Source organism: Eutrigla gurnardus (genome assembly GCF_963514095.1).
Source record: "Eutrigla gurnardus genome assembly, chromosome: 5".
Lineage (NCBI taxonomy): Eukaryota > Metazoa > Chordata > Actinopteri > Perciformes > Triglidae > Eutrigla > Eutrigla gurnardus.
In genome coordinates this window covers 22,821,963-22,843,384 of record NC_139919.1, presented here as the reverse complement: position 1 = coordinate 22,843,384, position 21,422 = coordinate 22,821,963, and the positions used below count along the sequence as shown (strand labels likewise).

At 42.5% G+C, this 21,422-nt stretch overlaps 2 protein-coding genes across 3 annotated transcripts in view; one reads left to right on the top strand and one right to left on the bottom strand.

Annotated features, from left to right (window-relative positions):
• Nucleotides 1–149: 149 nt before the first annotated feature.
• On the top strand, nt 150–18,775 carry LOC311013741 (putative methyltransferase NSUN7). Its single transcript, XM_084009916.1, is given in 14 exon segments — nt 150–357; nt 973–1,342; nt 5,602–5,660; nt 8,119–8,249; nt 8,355–8,507; nt 9,098–9,281; nt 10,092–10,329; nt 10,774–10,917; nt 11,479–11,580; nt 12,833–12,968; nt 13,463–13,586; nt 16,603–16,861; nt 17,222–17,520; nt 17,522–18,775. Coding segments are annotated over 14 exon segments (2,364 nt in total). The 5' UTR covers nt 150–276; the 3' UTR covers nt 17,606–18,775.
• The window catches only part of apbb2a (amyloid beta (A4) precursor protein-binding, family B, member 2a), a 33,876-nt gene continuing 30,410 nt past the window's right edge, over nt 17,957–21,422 (bottom strand). For both annotated transcript variants that reach the window (XM_084009269.1, XM_084009270.1), the window contains exon 14: nt 17,957–19,800. In XM_084009269.1, coding sequence (XP_083865395.1) covers nt 19,624–19,800 — 177 coding nt within the window. In that variant the 3' untranslated portion in view covers nt 17,957–19,623. The remainder of the gene's footprint in view (nt 19,801–21,422) is intronic.

The following is a 21,422-nucleotide window of genomic DNA, read 5'->3' as shown; positions in this document are numbered from 1 at the left end:
GGACCTTGAAATCACTGTTTGGTTGCCATAGTGACGGATACACGCAGGAATAAGCTCCACGGTGATGGGGGAACATTTCAGGAAGTTTCAAGTGGAGATCCTAAAGCTCGTCGGGATTTCACTAAAGGGTGAAGACAGTGTGTGTTAGCAGCAGCAGGAGGGCTTCAGGCCACATGTGTGCAGAGGAGACGCCCATCGACTAACCGAGCCAGATTTATAGTCGGGGCTTCGTTGACATTTAAAAGTTTGCGTCGAGTCAAGTTAACAGAAGGACTAATGCCGGTAAAAGACAGTAACCGAGTCCCGGATACGAGTACGATATCACCGTGGGAGGAAATAACACGTTCTTCTCATAAGGTAACGTGATTAACACTGACATGCTGTATTTCCTCCTAGTTTGCTCCAACAGAAAGTGACGTCAGCCTGGTTAAAGCAACGGTTAGTTAGTTTAACGTGAGGTAAGTCAGCTTTAATTGAACTCACGTAAGTTTTATTAGTTGACTTTAACGTCAAAACGGAATCAGAGCAAACTGCAACTTTACCTAGAAACAATTCAATCATTGACCATTAATAGGCTTACATGTCAAAATATTTCATTACTGGTAATTGGAGTTATGATATGATACTTTAATTACATTTGAATTGAAGTAATTCGTTTTGTCAGATTTCATGGAAAATAATATAACCTATGGAAAAAAAAAAATCTGAATCTAAAAATGGCACCATGACAATGTCTTGATTGTACTTATTTGAATGACATTTTGCAATAATATTTATGGCTTGACGAACTGCCTTAATTATGGATTTGACTAGCTGAAATCAAGTCAAGTCAATTCCATTTTTATTACCCAAAATCACCAAATTTGATTTGAGTGTCAACCGTGTGTTGGCTATGTGTGTGTGTGTTTGTTTTCTTTTCTTTTTGCATCCTCAGTAAGGCCTCAAAGTCAGTATTTCATGTTGTGTTTTCAGCTGTCGGAAAGAAAATGCATCTCTGAGAAGATGGTGAAAAACAAATCTGTTGGAGGACGCCACAATCGCTCTTCCAAGTGCAAGACAAAAAAGGCTCGCTCCAAGCCCGAGAGCAGCGAGGACGTGACACCTCTGGATCAACCAGCCGAGCGTGACGCCCCAGAGCTCCAGATCAACGGCCAAGACCAGCTGGGGTTTCCAGACAGAGTCTACCTGCTGGCATCAGTCATCTTCCAGAATCACCACCGGGTGAAACCCGCTGCACACCGGTTGGTGAACTACGGCAAAGAAAGAGGGCTCTCGTTACCTGAAGTCCAAGATGAGGAGATGCAACATGCAGCTTATGAGCTGGCCTTCAATGCACTTAAATGTGAGTGTGTATGACTGGTAGGGTGAAGTTTGTTGGATTTGATGAACCTCAACCACTATTTACATTTAGATCAGGCACATGAAATTGCAAGTGAAGCATGAGGATGAATAGCCCGGGGGTAGTTAATTGGTAGAATTGTTTATTGATAGATTGATAAAGAGCAAGTAGAAGAGAAAAGAAAATGCTTGAATGAGCAGGGGAATTCTGAGGGATGCTACAAATCAATCTGTCCTGTAATCTAATGTGTGGGACTAGGGTGGGGTCTGGCGGTCACGGGGGTCTGTCATCACCTTGGTATAAGGGAGGGGAGGTGAGCCGACTGGGATCGATTTAATGCGTTCTCGGTGGAGGGAGAGGTCAGGTAGCAGGAACACCCTCGTAGTCAGAAATTATTTCGTTCCTTCTCACTATCCATCCGCCGCACTTGGATAAGCCTCGGGCCGACACGTCCCGCAATTAATGCATATCACCTCCAAAACTCCTAGACTTGCACTTCCAGGTACATTTGACTAGATTTCTAAGGATAGTAACAGAGAACTTAAAGATCATATTGTCAGGATCTTTTTCATCCATCACCCTTTAAATCTATGAGAGGATGCTTGTATTCACTAACCAGGAGTTTGCTGTTACTGTGATGTGAAATCATGTTCATTTACACTTGAACTTGAGCTCCATTTAGAGGGAAGAACGGGCTACTTGAGCTTAGAACAGTTACAATATACCACACTTCTTGTTAAATGTAATCCCCTTTGATCTGAGTTTATTTCAAAGGCAAATATTCCCCTTTTTCTTTCATCAGTGCCATGTTATTACAGTTTTTCCTACAGGTCCCATCCCCCACGCCTGACATTTTCCAGAATTGGTTAATTTTTTGAGTTTTCGCTTTTAGGGTACTAACAGAGAAAACTTCAAAAAAGGATGAGCTACAAATGCCATCATTGAGTAGTTTACAGGGTTATAGGCAGATACCCACACTGTTTAAATCATTCCTGATCTCTGGATAGAGACATGATAGTAGAACTATCTCGATCACATACGTATTTTGGTCACATGTTAGATTCACTCGGGCTGACCGTGTGGTGAAATTAGGTGCTGATGAAGTGACAGAGCATGGGATCCAATGTTAATCCGTCCGCTTCCTCCTCCCACGAACAGCCTGACTTTTGGTGCAGAAATTGATTTGCTAGTGACACACACACACACACACACACACACACACACACACACACACACACACACACACACACACACACTGTGTCGGAATGACAAAATTGAGCCGAGGTCAGTTTGTTAACCTCAAGAAGAAATGCTTCAGCAGCGAAAACCATGTAGAGCAAAATGCCAATGAGCTCTGGTATTGATCATGCGATTATAACTCTTATCTGCTTAAAACAAAAGAATCGTTCAGTGAGTTCTGCATCGGTGGCCGACGAGACACGGACTCCTCCCTTGCCGTGACTGTCGGTGCTAAATTACGGAGCGGGAGTTGGTGATGTTCCTGTTACGGCCGTGTAGATTTTGACATTTCATAGACAAAGGCTGAATGACAAATATTAGCAGTCAAGTCATTTTCGCCTTCCCTTCTCCTCCGCCTCCTCTCTTTTTTTTATATCTTTTTTATTATTATTTCTTTGACCTCTCCCATCGCTTTAAAAAACCTTCTTCCTGTCTGCGTGATCACTGACCTAGAGACAGTTTACTGTCAAGGTTTAATTTCATGTCGGCTTGTCTTACCTGTTCTCAGTGCTCGAAGTATGTGCAGATGTTATGAACTTATGCAAATCTATTTTTATGTGAATTTTTTTTACTGGTAAAAAAGTAGTTGACCTTGTCTCTGGCCATGACAGCCCCCCCCCACCCCCCCTCCCTCTTCATTCCACTGGCTACTCCTCTGAGTATTTCTGCCTCATTGTCCATACTGTTCAGCTGGGCTGCCAGACGCCCTTGTCAGATGACTGCTGTATTCTCTCTGTGTGCAACTAGAAAGGTTCTTTGGACCACTTTGTGTTAGGCTGGATTTAAAGCATGAAAGAGAGAATGGCCGTGTGGTGTTTTTTTTTTTGCCCTTGACCACAATCAGAGCAGCGGCTACCAGTATTCTGCAGCAAATATTACATTATGCAGGTGCATGATGTGTGAGATAGATTTGCCATTAAGTCCAAAGGTAATTGTATAACTTGTTGCACACACAATAGGGTGCACTGATGCGAAACACTGTGAGGCAAAGATCTGGCTGAAGCCAAGTGGGAGCCTGCATTCGGGTCTGGCTCTTTCAAGGGGGATTTGTTTGTCTGCGGTCACCATCCATCACTGCTCCTTGTGTAATACATGGAGCCACAAAACACACAGCTTCCACAGCTGGCTCTGCGATGACTAGCGCCTCCTGCTGGCGTATTTGTTTTTCGATTCTTGACCGATCGCAAGCCGTTTTCACACGATTCTGAGTCCAGAAAATCTGTCTTGTCCCACAAGTTAAACCCAGGCGCTGTGTCCGCTGTGTAAAGATGTCTGCTCTAAGTGATTTATCGCAGAATTTCCCCCGTCTTTTACTCAACCTGCTGTGTGTGATTTATAGCACGCTGAAGACGATGACCTCCACAGACCGGACCATCATGGCTCCCTCAGGGGCCTGTGCTGCTCTGCGTACACTGAGCGGTTATCTCTTCGGGGCTTATCAGTGCCTCTGCAGTAATGGCCCTTATTGTAAACCCCATTCACCCGTACCTGCTATAAATTAGACCACCGCTGATGATATGCATTCATCCCTTCAATTAAAGATGAGCTCGATTACGTGCAGACATTTATTTGTGTACCTGCAGCTGCACGTAGATGTGTGTGTGTTTGTCCTGCTCTGCACGCTATCTACCCAGCGTGCATTTGGCTGAGACCCAGAGTCCAGTGTGGCATGATTTGAGATGCTGTGATAAGTGAAAAGCAGTGTCTGCGAACAGACCTCCGATTTTCATCGGTGTGTCCGTCAGGAATAAGAATTAAAAAACCCCAAGGCAGCCATGCGTGTAGTCCACACACACACACACTGCACACGCATATTAATGTTGAATCCACGGGTTCTCACGCTTATACAAACACCCCTAATTACCACCTTTTATTTACTCATCTGCAGCGACATGGAGAGTCTTCATCCACGTTAGAGAAATGATCATTTTGTGCATTTCCAGAGTGTAATGGGCAAACTGTGTACCTGCAGAGAGGCTTTGGAAGCAGCTGGTCTTTAATCCTGATATGATAAACCGGATAATGTTGCCAGCCCTCCATCCACCTCGTATTAAAATATGAGAGCCCACTGTTCACAGATGGGAATAGAAGGGATACGTCTGTGTGTGGTTTTATGTGTATTTCAGAGGGAAAGTATCCTGTTGGCTAGCAAGACAGGACAGCCTTCATGATATGACAGCCGGGGCGTAGGGTTGAAAAACAGGATAAACTACACATTCTGTATGTATGTGATAGGCAGCCCTCCTCCCTTTACAGGTCATAGTCAGACTGCTGTCCAGATTTGATAAAGAATGTCAAGCAAAGTTTAATTCTATCGCCTATGAAGAAGAAAAAAAGACCCATTTTAAGTTCTATAATTCATCTTGTATGTTATAATGTAAAAGATGAGATAAGTTTGTCCATGAAGACGACTTGCATCATATGTAAGAAAATCAACGAGTCATAAAAACACGTCCTGGTATGAAGTCGGTCTAACTTTTTAATTGTAGCCTGTTTAATACTTCAGATGTAATTGAATGTCATTAGCCCTTTGATTACACACAACCACTCACCACAGACACAATAAATGAAAGAATTGAGGCAAATTAAGAATCAGATTAACTAATTACGCACCAAATAAGCGTTTAATCACGGGAAATTAAACCCGCCGTCTAATTGAATTATCTTTTCAAATTAAATCGCGGTCGTTTGGGGTGCCTCTCGGAGCTTCTCTTGCTCTTTGCCTTAATCTATTTTCTTTCTTTTTCGCTAGACATGTTCTCATCATTAGATATGGATTTTTCCCCTTTGTAGCATATATCTCAGCAGTTAATGGATATCAGTAATGTATTGTGCCTCTTCCTTGTGCCAAATGAAAGATTCGGGACGGGTTTAGAATAATTAGACCTCGATATAAACGATGGCACTGATATGCGTCGTTACTGCTCAGACACGTAATTAATGACGGAACTCCCCATTACTACATCTCCATCCTTCTACCTAACCTTGTTTTACCTCTCCACCACTTCACATTATCTCCACAGATCAAGAGCTGCTGGAGGACATCGTGATCGACAGCTGCTTTCACCTCACTCAGCCAATAGTAAGTGGTGGTTTATCTGCTACTTTCAACTGCTTCATGCTGAAAATCTACATCTTTTTGATGCTGATAATAGCTAGACTTGACTTCTGCAGTTTACCATGCCATATTGTTTACCTTGCACTGTTTTCCTACACTCTTCTTCTCTCATACCTTTGACGGTGCTTTACTCAGTGCTCTCCAATATTCATGCCCTGCTGTTCGTACTCCCCAAAGGCGACTCTTTGTTCTGTTCTCTGATCAGTAAGGGTAATATTGATGTATTACACTGATACTCTCCTTTAAAAGCACCACGCATATCAGATCCGCTACCGTAATTGGAGTAACACATCTAAAAGGTGAGACAGAATGTTCCGGGCTGTGTCTTTTCCTTTTCATTATGTTTCTCAAGGAAAACCCATTAATTAGAGATGAAGTCACAATGCTGTAACAGCCCGTGGGCAGTGTGTTTGGATGATGTGGCGTCCATCTATCCTAGATGTGTTGAGTGTTCAGAGTGATACCGAGGCTGTGCTGTGTGTAGTAGTAAAGGATTTCCAGCACGGCTGTGTACCTGCAGCTATTAGACAGCAGACGAATGCTCTGCGACTTAAATGAAGAGGTATCCTTGGGAGGAGATTGTCTAGCATTCTTGCCCTACTTTTAACATTCCACATAAAAGAATCTGCGGAGAGGGGAGTGCTGCTGTAGCTGCTTCTCTAACGAGGCTGGATGGTGATGAAACGTGCGTTCGGCTGATAGAGAAGAAGAGTTATCGGAGACGGTGAACGCGTGAACAGAAAAACTGAGCCGTCACGGAGCGTACAGAGTGTAGACAACCGATTTCCACTTCTAGAGTGCATGCAAACATATAATAGAGACGCATTAATACCCATGAACGTGTGCTAGTCCACCACCGCTCACACACAGTAGCCTTGTGAATTATGGCCCCGGGTAAAAAGAATGGGTCTCCCTGTGTGTTGGCAGGTCGTTACTCTGCATCCAGACAATAAAGCCCAGACACAATGAGACGGTCTTTAGAGCTCAGTCTTACCTTCTTTTACACTGCTGGCATCTATAAAGTTCAACCTTGATAGAGAGGAGGGGAAAGAAATGGGTGAGAGGGAATAGGTGGACTGGAGGAAGAAAAAAAAAGGGGGGTGTGCATGAGGGTATTAGGAAAAGAAATGAAGTTATAGATAGATTTGCGTGCTGAAAGAGCCTGAGGCGTATTTGATCAGAATGGAGAGAGAAAATGAAGCCTAAATCCCGAGCAGGACGGAAATGACTTTATGGATGTGAGGAAAGCATATTAGGCGCATTTAACATGAAATAGTCCCAAGCCCTGTGTAAAATGAGCCATATGAATCTTTAACTACATGCGGGATCTATTTGAAAATACTCCACATGGTAGTTTGCTCTGACCACGTCGATGTCTTATGTCACAGACCTGCATCTGAATAAACCCAGCAGGCATGCCTCCTGTAGGCCTGTTTACCACCATGGTACGCTGTTGCCAGGGAACCCGATGACTGGGAATTTCCCCACACCCAAGGGTTTAACCTTGGTAGAGGGCAACTGAAACGTGAGGTAGAGAAAACAAGGCCGATAGAGGGAGAGTGGAGTGAAACAGCCTGTCTCTGAATCTGACCTTTCTGAATCTGGAATGAATAACCAACGCCAGCTAATTTCTCAGCTGCAGGATAAAGCCTTGTAGCGTTCTAGCGGCTCGGCCCATTAGCTCAGCAGTGAGGATGTTGCAAGCCGTTTGCTGCGGTGGAGCACCATCTGCCACTAATGCGGCTGGTGCCCTCCCATCCTCAGGGGGAGAGAGAGGGAGAGAGAGAGAGAGAGAGAGAGAGACACAGACAGACAGAGAGAGAGAGAGAGAGAGAGAGACAGACAGAGAGAGAGAGAGCTGAATGGACATAGATAATTGGAGAGGAGGAGAGGAAGAGACAACACGGGTTTCCTCCTGTGATAATTAAGTGGCAGCAGTGGGTTCATGGCAGGACATCCTTGAGCTGTGTGTGTGTGTGTGTGTGTGTGTGTGTGTGTGTGTGTGTGTGTGTGTGTGTGTGTGTGTGTGTGTGTGTTGTGCGTGTGTGTGTGTGTGTGTGCGTGTGTGTGTGTGTGTGTGTGTGTGTGTGTGTGTGTGTGTGTGTGTGTGTGTGTGTGTGTGTGCGCGGAATTGGATAATTTAGTGCGTAAAATAATACAAATACATAGTATCCCATCATTAGGTAAACTATCACCAAATGTCGGTGTCATGTACTTTGTAGATATGTACCATACGCTGCTGGACTTATAGACCATTTTCAGCCTAAAAGCTTGAGTGTCAGTCTCAGTTATTAAAAATCTGAAATGTTTCCATTAGGCATGCAGCCTCTCTCCTGGTTCCTGCTGTTTTTTCTTCTTCTCTTTGTTCTCTTGTTAAAACAGAAGTCACCAATTAACTGTACTATTTGTTCTCATGCTGCAGCCAGATGATCAGATGAGTCTCGTTGCCGTCATGCTCTATGACTTCCAGGACAGAAAGTTCCTCCCACGGGGACGCCAGCTGGAGGACAAGAACATACAGGAAGTTAAAGATGTGGAGACCTGCCTCCTCAGGTGAGGAAGGAAATAATAACAAGAAGAAAGGGAGGAAAAAGGAGTGGAATACGAATTGAGAATATAGAAGAAGAAAAATTTTCCTTTTCCTGGTGCTGTGCGTAGGTTTAAAACCAAGCTGGCGGCCTCTCTGGCCCGCTGCAGGATCAAACACGACCTCTTGTCCATTGAGTGCATCCTGCCGGAGAGCGTGAGGACGAGGCAGGAGAGATCAAGCAGCCTTCCGCTTTACGCGTGGGTCAACACACTGAAGTGCAGGTTAGCTGAGCACACACACACACACCGCTCACCCCGAAGCCGATGACGTTCACCTGTACACACACACACCTGCACACAAACCCAGGAATGCACTGTAAGCATATATGGAGTGCAAGCGTCTACGCACAGACCCATATCTACACACAGACCTTTAACTTGGGGTGCCGCCCAATGTTTTATAGGCTAGGTGCCCAGCTGACATCCAATTAAACCACTGGGCTATATGTGTGTGTGTGTGAGTGTGTGTGTGCTAATGTGTGTTCTTGCAGGCGCCCTGACAGGCTGATTCAGTTAGGTGTAAATCCTGCTGCTGTGGACAGATTCAATCAGCAACAACCCTCAGCAAGCTCTAGGACTGTAAAGGTCACCTGTTTGGACTAGTGGTGTGTGCATGTGTGTGTGTGTGTGTGTGCGCACGTGTGATTCTGAATGGCTTTTGCAGCACATTTTTACTACTGAAGTATTTCAAAAGGCCGCATAGCGATTGTACCGACTATTATTATCTCTGATGACAGTCTTTATCCCACCTTCCTCCCTCCCCTCCTCCCCTCCCATGGGCTTCCACTGATCTCCTCTCTCCTCACCTCCAGCCTCAATGACGTCCAAAGTGTGCTGAAGAGCTCCGGTTTCTCGCGGGTGAAATCTATTGGGCAGTTGGAGGGCCAGACTTTCTGCCAGGACCCCCACTGTGGGGATATGCTGGTATTCCCTGCTCAGCAGAAAGCGGAGCTGTTCACCACCAAGCTGCTCAGCGACCACTCACTCATCATTCAGGTACAAGCTTCACCGAGAGAGAGAGAAGGCTTCCGACAAGATTACATTAGATTAGGAAATCTGTTAAGGCCCATCAATCCTCCCTGATATTCACGATTTCTCTTTGGTAATGGACTTGCTCCAAATTGATTGTAAGACTGAGATCCCTTATGCCAACTAAGATTAGTTTTCCCAGATACAGATATTTCACATCAGTTCCTCACGGCCATATTTCAGTTTGAGTCATAGAGAATGGAGGCGGGAGGGGGGGGGGGGGGATTTAATAATTTCATTTCTACTCCATTAAAGCTGCCGTACACACTGTAAACAACACACGGCATCACAACACGATTAAATCAGACTTTGTAGCCAAATTCAATCAAATATTCAACACCACTGCCTAATTAATCACCCCTCCCTCTCTCCAATGTATGAGTCTCCATCACACCTCCTCTCCTCCAGTATATCCCTTTTCAAATGTCCTTGTCCTTCTTCAGGCCGGATCGTCTTTCCTGACAAACCTTACGATCTGGATATTAAGCCAGCCCGGTGGTTCCGCAGGGATTTCCAGTTTCATTGAAGGACATCTCTGTTGTAATCTGACTGAGTCTTCGTCTCTATTCCTCCTTTGCTTCCTTTCCTCCTCTCGCCTTCCCTCAGTAGCGGCTTCGCAACAGCTGCTCCAAACTCCCTCTCCTCTCTCATCTATTCCCACCTCCAGCAGTTCAGGCCGCCCCTGTCGTACAGTGCAACTGTCAGTTTGCTGCTGGGAGAAATCTCATGTTGAATTCTGCTGGTATCAAACTAACGCTTTCACTCATATTACTGTAGGATAAATCTTGCAGCCTGGGCCCAAACGCCGTGTGCTCCCTGCTGCCAGAGGAAGGAGACGTTCTCATGTTGGGCTGCTTCTCCGGCCTCACCGTCTCCCACACGGCCGTCCTGATGGAGGAGAAACATAAAACCAAACACAGCGACGACCAGCCAACGCTCTACGTTTGTGTCGGCGATCGCACAAGCGCTCAGAGGGAGGAGCTGCAGCAGGCCGTCGCCGCCATGGGCTGCAAGAGTAGGACGCAGTAGTCTATTTACTTTGTTTGGCTTCGTTTTCATGACTTCATTGGCTATCTTTTTCTTTTTCTGTAGTTTACTTCAATGAAAGAGAGAATATGAAACTGAATACTGCCTGTTGGACGTGTCACACCAATCTGCTTTTTTTAATGTACATTTGGCAAGTTGACACGTTGGAAAAATAACTATTTGGGTAAAATGAAGTGATTAAATTTGATCTGGCTTGTTAATGACCAATTATAATAAAGTGTTGGGGTAATCGTTGTCAGCAACACTCTTATAGACTCTTATATGCAGGAGGTGCACTTAAAACCAGACTTCTAAACTGTATTTAAATACAGTATTACATGCTGACAGTTAAATCATTGTAGACTTTAAGCATTGAGCAGAACATCTGTTTGTATTTCTGGTTACCATTGAACTCTATGTGCTCTCTGCTCAGATGTGAAGCTGATACCAGAGGTCTTCCAGACTTTGGATGGAGGTGACAAGCGACTTCAAAAGTTGCGTGTCATCCTGTTGACGCCCAAGTGTTCTTTGTCTGCAGTGAGCAACCCAGTCAAATTCATCCTGCAAGAGAATGGAGGTAAATGGAAGTTTAACGCAGACTTTGCATCTGCTTGTGTCTACAGTGCACTTGCAACAGAGTTGGTGAGCCAACTGAGTTTACACTGCATCACAATGAACACACAAACTCATATTCTGTGAGTGCAAATTTTGCAAATTCCTAACCCCGTATAGCTCTTATTACTACTTCTACCCGTTCAATAAAAAGTCTGGTTGAAAAATATGGAGGTAAATGTTTGGGAGCAGCAATGTTATTTCTGCTTAAAGCAGATAATAATATTTAGACTTTATTACTTTTTTTTTTTATACAGAAGATGAAGAGTGTTGTTGTGAATAATTATTTCCATTTTGTGCATTTATTGCGATGCTTGATCAAGTTTTAAAGATACGTATTGATGATCCACCCACAATCCTCTCACGGGCTGCATGTATGAACCCCTCCACAAACCTGTCAAAGCAAGACCTTCCATCTACTTATGTGGATGTCATTTATATATATATAATTTATATATTTACTGTATGCACACACAGCACACTGTCAACATATGCGCTAATACAATAGAGATTCTGCTTCTCTCAGACACAGAACTGCTGCAGGACTTAGCCCAGACCTCCATCGCCCGGAGCAAACTGGAAGCTCTGGTGGCCCAACAGAGGAAGGATATTGATCACTCATTGAAGTGTGAGTGCCGAACCACCTGCTCTCATGTTGACACGCACACATGCACACGCATAGCATAGCATATTCGTAGCATATGAGCTCAGGCTTGAGTGCATATCCTCCCTCATCTCTCTGAAACGATGAAGCTTATTCTCCCTAATTATCTAATTTTGTATGCTATTAGGCTGAAGCCTGTGTTATCCCTGGGAGATCATCTGAGTCATAATTAGGAATGCTAATGTTCCTCTGCAGCGGTCAGCGATTGTCAGCCTCCCTTGCATATTTTAAACAAGTGGTTAGCAATTCTGCTTCGTACAGTCGGTAGAACCGAATATGACAGAGGGATCTACCTTGTAAAGTCACATAATATTCTGTTGTATACAGGTGACACCGTTCCGTGTCCCTTAGCTTTAGTCCTGTATAGTTCAGTGCTCCTTTTTCTGTGGTCTGGGTCATGATCATCGAACCGTTGGAGTGTTTCTGTTCGAGGCAAAAAAACCCAGCTCCTCTAATCACACTGCCATCGATCAGCCCTCATTTACATTTTTGCCAGTGAATATATTTTTCTAATAGGACTGTTAATTAATGGCGGGCGTGAATCGAGTGCTTTGGCTGGGCTGAGTCGATGGTCTCATTTCGCTGATCTACATGCGAGATGCTCACACAGGCAGCTCCAAACACACCTCCATAGCCCTCAGTGTCCCAGCTGCGAGGTGGGCGTGCGGTCCAACGGGACATTTTGATGACAAATCCGTCTTCTCGACTCGGTTTCGTTTTCCTTCAAAGCAACGTTTCTCATTTGTTTGGAGCTGATTTGCAACATCTGAGCAGATTTTTATTTGTTAGCAGCTTGGCGTTAATTGTTTCTGTCTGGCTATAATTAGTGATCGAGAAAGAAATCAAAGCTCAAATGAAGGAAATCAAATGGCCGATAGCGCCACAAATCTACAAGCCAGCAGCAGTTGAATAAAATTAACCATGCACATACACAAACAGCACTAAGGAATTAATATTCAAGAGCCCTTTTTTCAAAGGGAGCGCTTGATGAGGAGGATTGCTCAGTTTGAATAATTTTGAATTTGAAAAGAGGGAGCGACTTCTCCACTGAATGTGTGTGTGCTTGTCAGTTTCATTGCTTTAATTGAACATAAAAATGTCGATAAAGCACATCTTTAATGTCTTGTTGCATCTTTTCCAGAAGTATTTACATTTAAAGGTGCAAAAGAGTTTATGCACTGCACCATATTTACCATGCACACGTGTTTTTGTGAAGTTTCTGGGGTTTTGGCAGTCGTGTACTCTACCTGCTCGTCATACCGAGAGGAGAATGAGGAGGTGGTGAGCAGAGCCCTGGAGCGAGCCACGGTCTGCTCCGAGCAGCAGGGGGAACCAAAGCAAGCAAAGTTCAGGTCAGCCTCAAGTCTCCGTACCCTCCGTGCACTCTCTGCATCTGTCTCTGTCATTCGCTGCGTGTTTGCCTCGCTGTCTGTCAGCCTGCTCGGTTGCTTGTCTGTTTCCCTCTGCTGAGACTTTGACAGGCTTCCCTCCAAGTCTCAGCAGACCGCAGTAGCAAAACATATAATCAAAGATGCCCTTTTATGTCTCTAAATGCTGTGAAAATGGCAGGGAAAAGACAGGTATTTTTAAAAAATGTTTGTGTGTGTGTGGTTTGAAGAACTTTACCATTCACGTAGACCTGAATGTACCAAGACTGGCTCCTCCAGTAAGCTGTAAGCTGGCCTGGTGTGCTGCCAATGCCTCAGGCTGCCATAAATAAAACAAAAGTAATGTTGCTATGGTATGGATCTCACCGGCGTTACTGAGAGAAGAACTGGACGTGCATTTACTACCTTAATGAACTTGGCTCATGTGTTATGTTTGTGTGTGTGTGTGTCTCATCCAGGCTTAGTCCACCCCCGTTCAGCATTCCTGATCATGCTCAGGGTCCAGAAGAAGGAGACCCTTTCTTCATGTTGCAGCCCTCAGAACAGAGCAATGGCTGCTTCCTGGCTGTTCTCAGCAGAGAGGTACGCATCACTGACCACCTGACAGAGCAAAGCAGTGGTTCACTCCTGGTGAATGATCTGCATCACCTTCACTGTGTCACTTGTTATGGTATATTATATTATGACCTGTTATTGCATATTTCATATTTTTGAAATGACATTTTGTCAGTGACATGTAATACTACTATGACATACACTATGATTCATGATTTATGATCGAAGGTATTATAGCATAATAAACTGGGACTTATTTAAGACTTTTTTATTGACGTTTTCTGACCATGCCTTTCTGACCTGACCTTTTTTTAATGCATGTTTTATGACTATACCATGAATAAATCAATGTTTTTTTACCTACTATCATCTGACTATTTATGATATTTTCATGGCATGTTATATGCCTCCAATTACATTTTATTTATTTTTTTATGACACTATTTTTTATATATCTATTCATATGTCATACATTTTGGAATACTCTGCTTACTTTGGCAATTTTAATGTCTTTTAATGTAACATTAAGCTTTTTTCAGACTTTTTATGGCATGACGGTGACCTTTGATAAGACTTTGGATGCCATGGTATATGATTTTTTAATTAATTTAATTAATTATTTTACAATGAAGTCTTCTTTTTCTTACATGCTAAACTCTTTGTAAAGATGAATACTAGACTATGTCTTTTTTCTGACATGTTATACCATGAAGTTTTTAAAATATATATTTTTTTTACATTTCAATCACAGAAGATGCTACATTTTTTAGAATGTAACATGCAAGGATTAGGGGATTGACGATGGCAAATTAAACACTATGTAAGTGTGTTTGAAAGGATCTAGGTTTATTGTAACAATTTCTGTTTCATAAAGGAGCTTTCTTATTTCGGACTCGTTTTTAACATTAATAATTGGGAAGCACTCTGACTCTGAAGTGTTGTCTAGTCACAGGCTTTCATGGCTTCATAAAGTCTCTCTCCCAGTTTCCCCCTTTTAGCCATCCCCACTCCACTCTACTACCCTCTGACTCTCTCTGTCCATCCTTTACTTTTTTATTATTTGTGTTGGTGGTTAAGTGAGGCAGTAAGACTGTTACAGGAAGGAAGCCCAGCTCTAACAGACCATAGGTGTGTTGTGTTGTAGTGCAGGGTTTCCCAAACAACCCCCAAAATAACAGTGGCAACCCCCAATATCCCCGGAGGTGACTGAAACATAAGAATGCATGTGTACAGGATGTACACACTAAAAGGAGTATCCAAACACGGCCATAACGACAACACAAAGAACAGAACAGTCTGACAACCACGATATGATTTTACATAAACATTTTACTATAAGATAAAAGCAGAATATCTCAGTCAAAGTCATCTCCATGTAACTAATGAGTGAACATTGTTGCTGTCATGTGCAAACTTAATTTTGACACAATACTTTAATATCCATGTTACCAGAAGAACATCTCAGTCAAAGTAATGAAAATCATCTTGTGACCCCCCCTCGGTGACTTGTGACCCCCTGGAGGGCCCCTACTTTGGGAACCATTGTTGTAGTGGATATACACGGTTGGTAAAGGTGCATCAGCACGTCTGCGTGACCGGGCTTCCCCACATCCTCATAATCCAACACAGCCATGTTTACGACATAGGCCTACCCTGATATTATGAAATCAGCTCTTATGCTTATGATTCCGGTGCGTGGTTATTAAGCCATTTTACCCCCACCGGTGTGATGGAGTGCTCTCGCCCTGCGGTGACTGTTCCTTCCTTGCCATCCATCATGTTTTATACCTCCACAGATAGGAATGAAAAGATAATCAAACTACTGTAATGGTGCCTCAAACAGGGTTTTTTTCTCTCCCTACGTCCAATAAACTCGGCTAATCAAAAGTTATTGTGGCACTCCGAAAAGCGCCATAAAAATAGCAATTATATAAGTGTTTGAATGCTGTCTGGCTTAAATCGACTGTCATAGTGGCACCCGGTAAAGGTCTTTATGAGCCCCTCATACAGAAACAGCTGGGTACAATAAAGACAGTAGAGTAATGGGTTCCTGTCTAATTTCCAGAGCACAGGTGGATTTCCTCTAAAAAAGTGTGCAACTTCTCAAGGACAAATTTGGACAATATTAATTCAGCACCCTACACTTTTTGAATCTAATTGTTTTTCATCATTGTTTAGGGGGAGTTTCATTTCATCACCGTTTGGGTGTGGCTGTCAAGATCCATTGGACTTAATGGTTTTGGATGCAAGTATTGAAAGAGAATGGGTTCAGCTCCAGGGTGCGCTGTGGTAGCTAAATTTGGAGGGTCTGGAAGGAAATGAGAGATTTACAGAGTATGGCATAGTTGGTTAGAGGAGATGGAGAGGAAGTGAGATTTACAGGGGTGAGGGGGAAGAAAGGGAGGCAAGGGAGTGTGTCTGTTGAATAATTCACGGCCCCTGTCTCTATGAGTTAGCATCAATGAAGTTCAGGGTGTTCACCAAAGACGGTGTTACAGCGGGGCTTCTAAAGCCTGATCTGAAGCATGTTTACCTGTGTGCACAGAGTATCAACACATAGAAGTACGTGCACATGTGCAAAATGCACCCACTCTATGTATCAACACATACCCGTACATATCATTAAAGCGTGTACAAACACACACATAAAAGTATAAGAAAGCACTTAAAAGCAAAGTACACACATAAACCCACACAGGCTGCACGGCCCCGTAGTGTACACAGTGCTTGTGAATAATTCAGGTGTTGAGGAGAGCGGTGGGCTGCTATGTGGGCTGGAGCTGAGACAGCAGGTGACCCTGCAGCCAGCAAGGACATGGTGGTCCTCTATTCCCTCTCCTCTCCTCTTTTACCAATATTACATACGGTGACCATTAAGACCTTTAATTTGTTTTTTTGGTATGGATAACAGATTTATTTTGAAGCATATCCATTAATGATTATATGATTTTGCTTAGTATTCAAACAATGTGGATCTATGATTAAGGTATTTTCTGTCATGTCATAGAAAATAAAAGCTTTTTGCTTCGTCACGTCTCAACAGGCCATGCCAGTGGTCAAAGAGTCATCGCGTGAAGTGCTCAACAGGGCGATTGCCAACGGTATACTGGAAAGAATCGGCTCCACTCAGCTAACCAGAAAAGAGCAGCACGGACACGCCAACAGGATGAAGAAAAACGCCCAAGCTCGCACCTCTCCGCCCCACCTCTCTGCCAGTATTCAGTCCAAAAACCAAGAGGTCAAGGGCAGCACAACTGTGTGTGGACATCAGGAATTTACGAACAGGCGGCAGTCATCAAAAGGTGTGTATTATTACTTCAGGCAGCTGTATATCCTACATACATATGCATGTAAATAAAACACATAGATATTGGATAATATGCCTATTTGCTTTCTTGCTGAGAATTAGATTACAGGATTAAGAGACAGTCGAAGTGTGGCTTCATATTTACGCAAATATGAGAGTGATATCAATCTTAACAAATTCTGGCAAGAAGCAAATAAACATGTATTTATTTGGGGGGTTTTCTTCAAAATGTTGAATTATTTCTATAAGATTTTGGCTAAGAGAGTAGCAAGGAATAAAGTAACAGGAGTAGTTCAGCATATAATGTTGCTTTCTGGTCCTCTTCCTCCATCTCATTGTTTTTTTTTCCCTTCAGGAAAAGCCAAAGCACCGCACCTGCAGGCCTCAACGGACTCTGTATCCAGCTCCTCCTCTCCCTCGAAACCAGAAAACAGTGCACCCAAGAAAAGCACCACCCCTGTATCTAACACTACAACCTTCACCTGCCCTCATCCTGCTCCTCCACTGGCCCCGGTTGCCCGACTCCGCAGAGCTCATCAGCAGGCGCTGAAGCCCGTGGTGCTCATCCTACCTCGCATTTACTTCCCCAACTTCTTCCAGCCTCAGCCGAGCCGAACAGGCTTCAGCCCCGGCTTCAGCGGCGACACGTGGATGCCCCCCTGCTCAAAATGAACCCCTCTCCCGTATCAGCGGTGGTCTCTCCAAGGATGCTTCGGTCAAATCCCGGCCTCTGATTTGAGCTCACAAACACTGACACAAATATAAAAGAAGTATTAACTTTTGTGCCAAATGCTTACTCATATAAAGCCAGTTGTATCTTAATCCAACACCAACATATAAACAGTTATTTATCTGACAAATTACGTGGAGCATGTGAAAAAAAGTCAAGTAAAATGCTTCATGAACCATTATAATTTGTCATCATTATAGTGTGTTTGTGTGCCATAAAAAGCATTCCTGCCACAGAATCTAATCAAACTTCACAAGGGCTGATGAATATTCCATAGGATTCCACTGATGATTGACATATTCAAGAAGCCTCTCCTTTTTCTTTTGGTTATGCATTTATTTTCACAACAGATTACATTTACATGGTGTAGAGATGAGTGAAGAACAGAACTGAAATGACTTACAGCATCTTTCTTGTTTGTTTTGTTTATGGATGTTTGTTTTTTTTCTCTTTTTTTTTCATTTCGATCAGACTGCATTCACAGAGTTCATGTGGAGGTTGTCGAGCCATAGCAGTGTAAAGGTTTTTGATAGCAGTGACAGCAGACTTTCTTTTATTTTCTTTTTTTTACTGCTCTGTGCATATTCGTGTGTGTATATGTGTTTTTGAGTGAGAGTCGACTGGTTGGATTTACTGAGGACTGAGACTATATAGTTAACCCTTGAAGTATGGCACAGATTAGATTTTTTTCCAAGGCTGGCGTAGCGCTGTTGGCCGTGAGTGCTTCACGTCTGCCAAAGATCTGGAATTGGAATTTTCTTGCTACCACATAAATCTTGGGTGTATGCATAAATATTCCTGAGGAAATTGTAAAGTTTTAACATAAGCAATGTAACATTCTCGAGTTATCAAACTCAATCGTTAATACAATCTTAACCAAAATTAAACGCTTCAAAATACATTAAAAACGTGAAACTTTCATTTGCTGAGCTACTCGTCCATCAAGGAATAAAAAGTAAAAATCGGCAAACTGACAATACTTTGATTGAGATTCTGTAAATGGGGCAGAGAGTCGCATTGTGTTAATGTATGGGTCAGAAATAGGCCAGATTGTTGTTGTGCCCGTGTAAATGCAGTCATGGTCAAGTGGAGATGACTTGTGCTAAGAGCATCTATCTCTTGTGTATTCGCCACTCTTCTGACAGAGACCCTTTTTGACTCAACATAAAACATATCTCATCAAGAAAACATGCAAAATCAAAACCCACATCTGTCACCGACACTTAATCTCTCCCTCATATCTAAACGTTTTGTGCCCTAAAGTCTCTCTTCCTACATACAATCATTTATACAAACACACAAATCATTGTAATCACTTCATTTAATCCTCAAAGGAGATGTTTTCGTTTGTTTCAAGTCTGACACACATCGAAGGGATCAAAACATTTTTATGCCATGTGGTGGGATGGAGGGTCTTGTCCGCCTGGTCTTCATTACATTTCTTAGTCACCCGTTTAAATTCCATGACAGCAAGTCCACACCTTTTCTGCCCTGGAAGGCTCCTTTAGCTTGATGCCTCAGGAGTCCAGTCCAGGTTCTCTTACTGATGATGATTTTTTTTTTACAGGAAAGGACAGCATGAAAGAAAATGGAGTAAACCAGTGAGTAGTTCCATCAACCAGGATGTTAATAGAAATGGTGTCTTCTGGGTAATCCGGTATCCTGTCTGAGCGCTTGTTCAAGTAATCCATCCAGCCCAGAATCCTACATAGAGTAAGGGCTCATCAAGCTAGCAGGTGGTTTCCACTTGTACAGAGCAGTATTCAAAGGTCAAAGTTCAACCAATGACACCAGATTTTTTTTTATTATTCCTCCTTATGAAACAGATGAGTTTTCTTCTCACATTTTTTTTTATCATCAGATGTACTGGAGGATTGTTCTTCTTTCCTTCATCTGTGGTGGTGTTTGTTAACATATATGTACATCATCGGTTACCATGGCTGGTACTGAGTAGGTGTTGCCGTGGCGATAGTGTGTGAGTGGCATCCAGGTGTTGGCTGGGGCGGTGCTGTGGTCACTGGTGACGGTCATTGCTGGGGGAGTTCTGACGGCTGTTTCTTGGTTTTCAAAGTGTCTATGAGAGACTGGACGCCACGTTTCACGCTGGTGGTCACCCGGCGAGTCACTGAGTCCGCTGAGGGCGCGGAAGAGGAGCCAGCACGTTGGGAGGGTGGCCGTGCCACCAGACACTTCTGGTAACGCAGCTGAGGAAGAGGAGGACAGTTTTTAGCATCTGGGTTTTGAGTTCGAGGAAATAAAACATTAAGCAAGATGTATGTTAGGTATAGTTTGTAGGTCATTTATTAAAGGAATAGTTTTTGAGTACACTTACTGGCTGTCTAATTGAGAGTTAGATGTGAATATTGATACCGCTCACATGTCTTTATACTAAAGCTCCTGCCAACAGCTTAGCTTAGTGTGTCATTAAAAGTCATAGCATTTGATGTCGTAAAAAATATTACAAAAAGTTAGAGTATGTCATGAAAAATGTCATAGGTTAGCCTTTATTATGTGTGGAAAAGCATTTTACATGACATACTCTGACTTTTTAATGACATTTTTCATGACATACAATAGCCTACTCTCATAAAAAGTATTGAATGTCATGAAAAGTGTCATTAAAAAGTCCTAGTATAGCAAATCATAAAAAATGTCTTTATAATGCCATAGCATGAATGTCAGCAAAAATATCTTTAAAAAGTAATAGTATAGTATGTCATAAAATGTTTTAATAAAAGTCATAGTATTGTATGTCATATAAAATGTCATAAAGGTCATAGTATTGTATGTCATAAAAAAATTTAATAAAAGTCATAGTATTGTATCTTGTGAAAATGTAATTAAAAAGTCATAGTATAGTCTGTCATAAAAATGTCATGAATTGTATGTCATTAAAAATGTCATTAAAAGGTAATGTGTTCCTCGGGGTCAATTTGGCCCCAGGCTGCTTTAGCTGTATCACACGCATACGAAATGCCAACATTTTACAAATAGTTTAGGATAGTTGTTTAGGATGATATTGAATTTAATGTTACAAAACTTCACCCTGATTTAGGGCCCTAAGCTAACATAAGCCTACCTGTACTGCGAGAACCACTGATACGTCACATAACATGAGGAGGGGAAAACTTTGATATTTCTATTTTTTGGTTTGGTTTCTCATTCTTTTGGGAACATTTCTCATAAAAGTTTGTCTTTTTTGGGAAAGCTTGTCTGTTTTGGAAACGTTTCATTCTTTTGGGAACGTTTCTCATAAGCGTTTCACTTTTTTGGAAACGGTTCTCATGAAAGTTTCACTTTTTTGAAACGTTTCTTATGAAAGCTTCTCTTTTTTTGGGAACGTTTCTCCTGAAAGTTTCTCTTTTTTGGGAATGTTCCTCATTTTTTGGGGGAAAGTTTTTCATTATTTTGGTAAAGTTTATCTCTTATTGGGAACCTTTCTCATTAAAGTTACTCTTTTTGTTGGGAACGTTTATCTATTTTGGGGGAAAGTTTCTCTTTTTTGAGAAAGTTAATGAAAGTTTCTCTTTTTGGGGGGAAAGTTTCTCATGAAAGTTTCTCTTTTTTGTTGGAATGTTTCTCATAAAAGTTTCTCTTTTTCTGGGAATGTTTCTCTTTTTTGGGAATGTTTCTCAAAAGTTTCTCTTTGTCTGGGAATGTTTCTCTTTTTTGGGAACTTTCTGATAAAAGTTTCTCTTTTTTGGGAAAGTTTACCTTTTTTGGGAATGTTTCTCATTTTTGGGAGTTTCTAATGAAGTTTCTCTTTTTTAGGGAAAGATCCTCATGAAACTTTCTTTTTTGGGGAAAGTTTCTCAAGAAAGTTTCC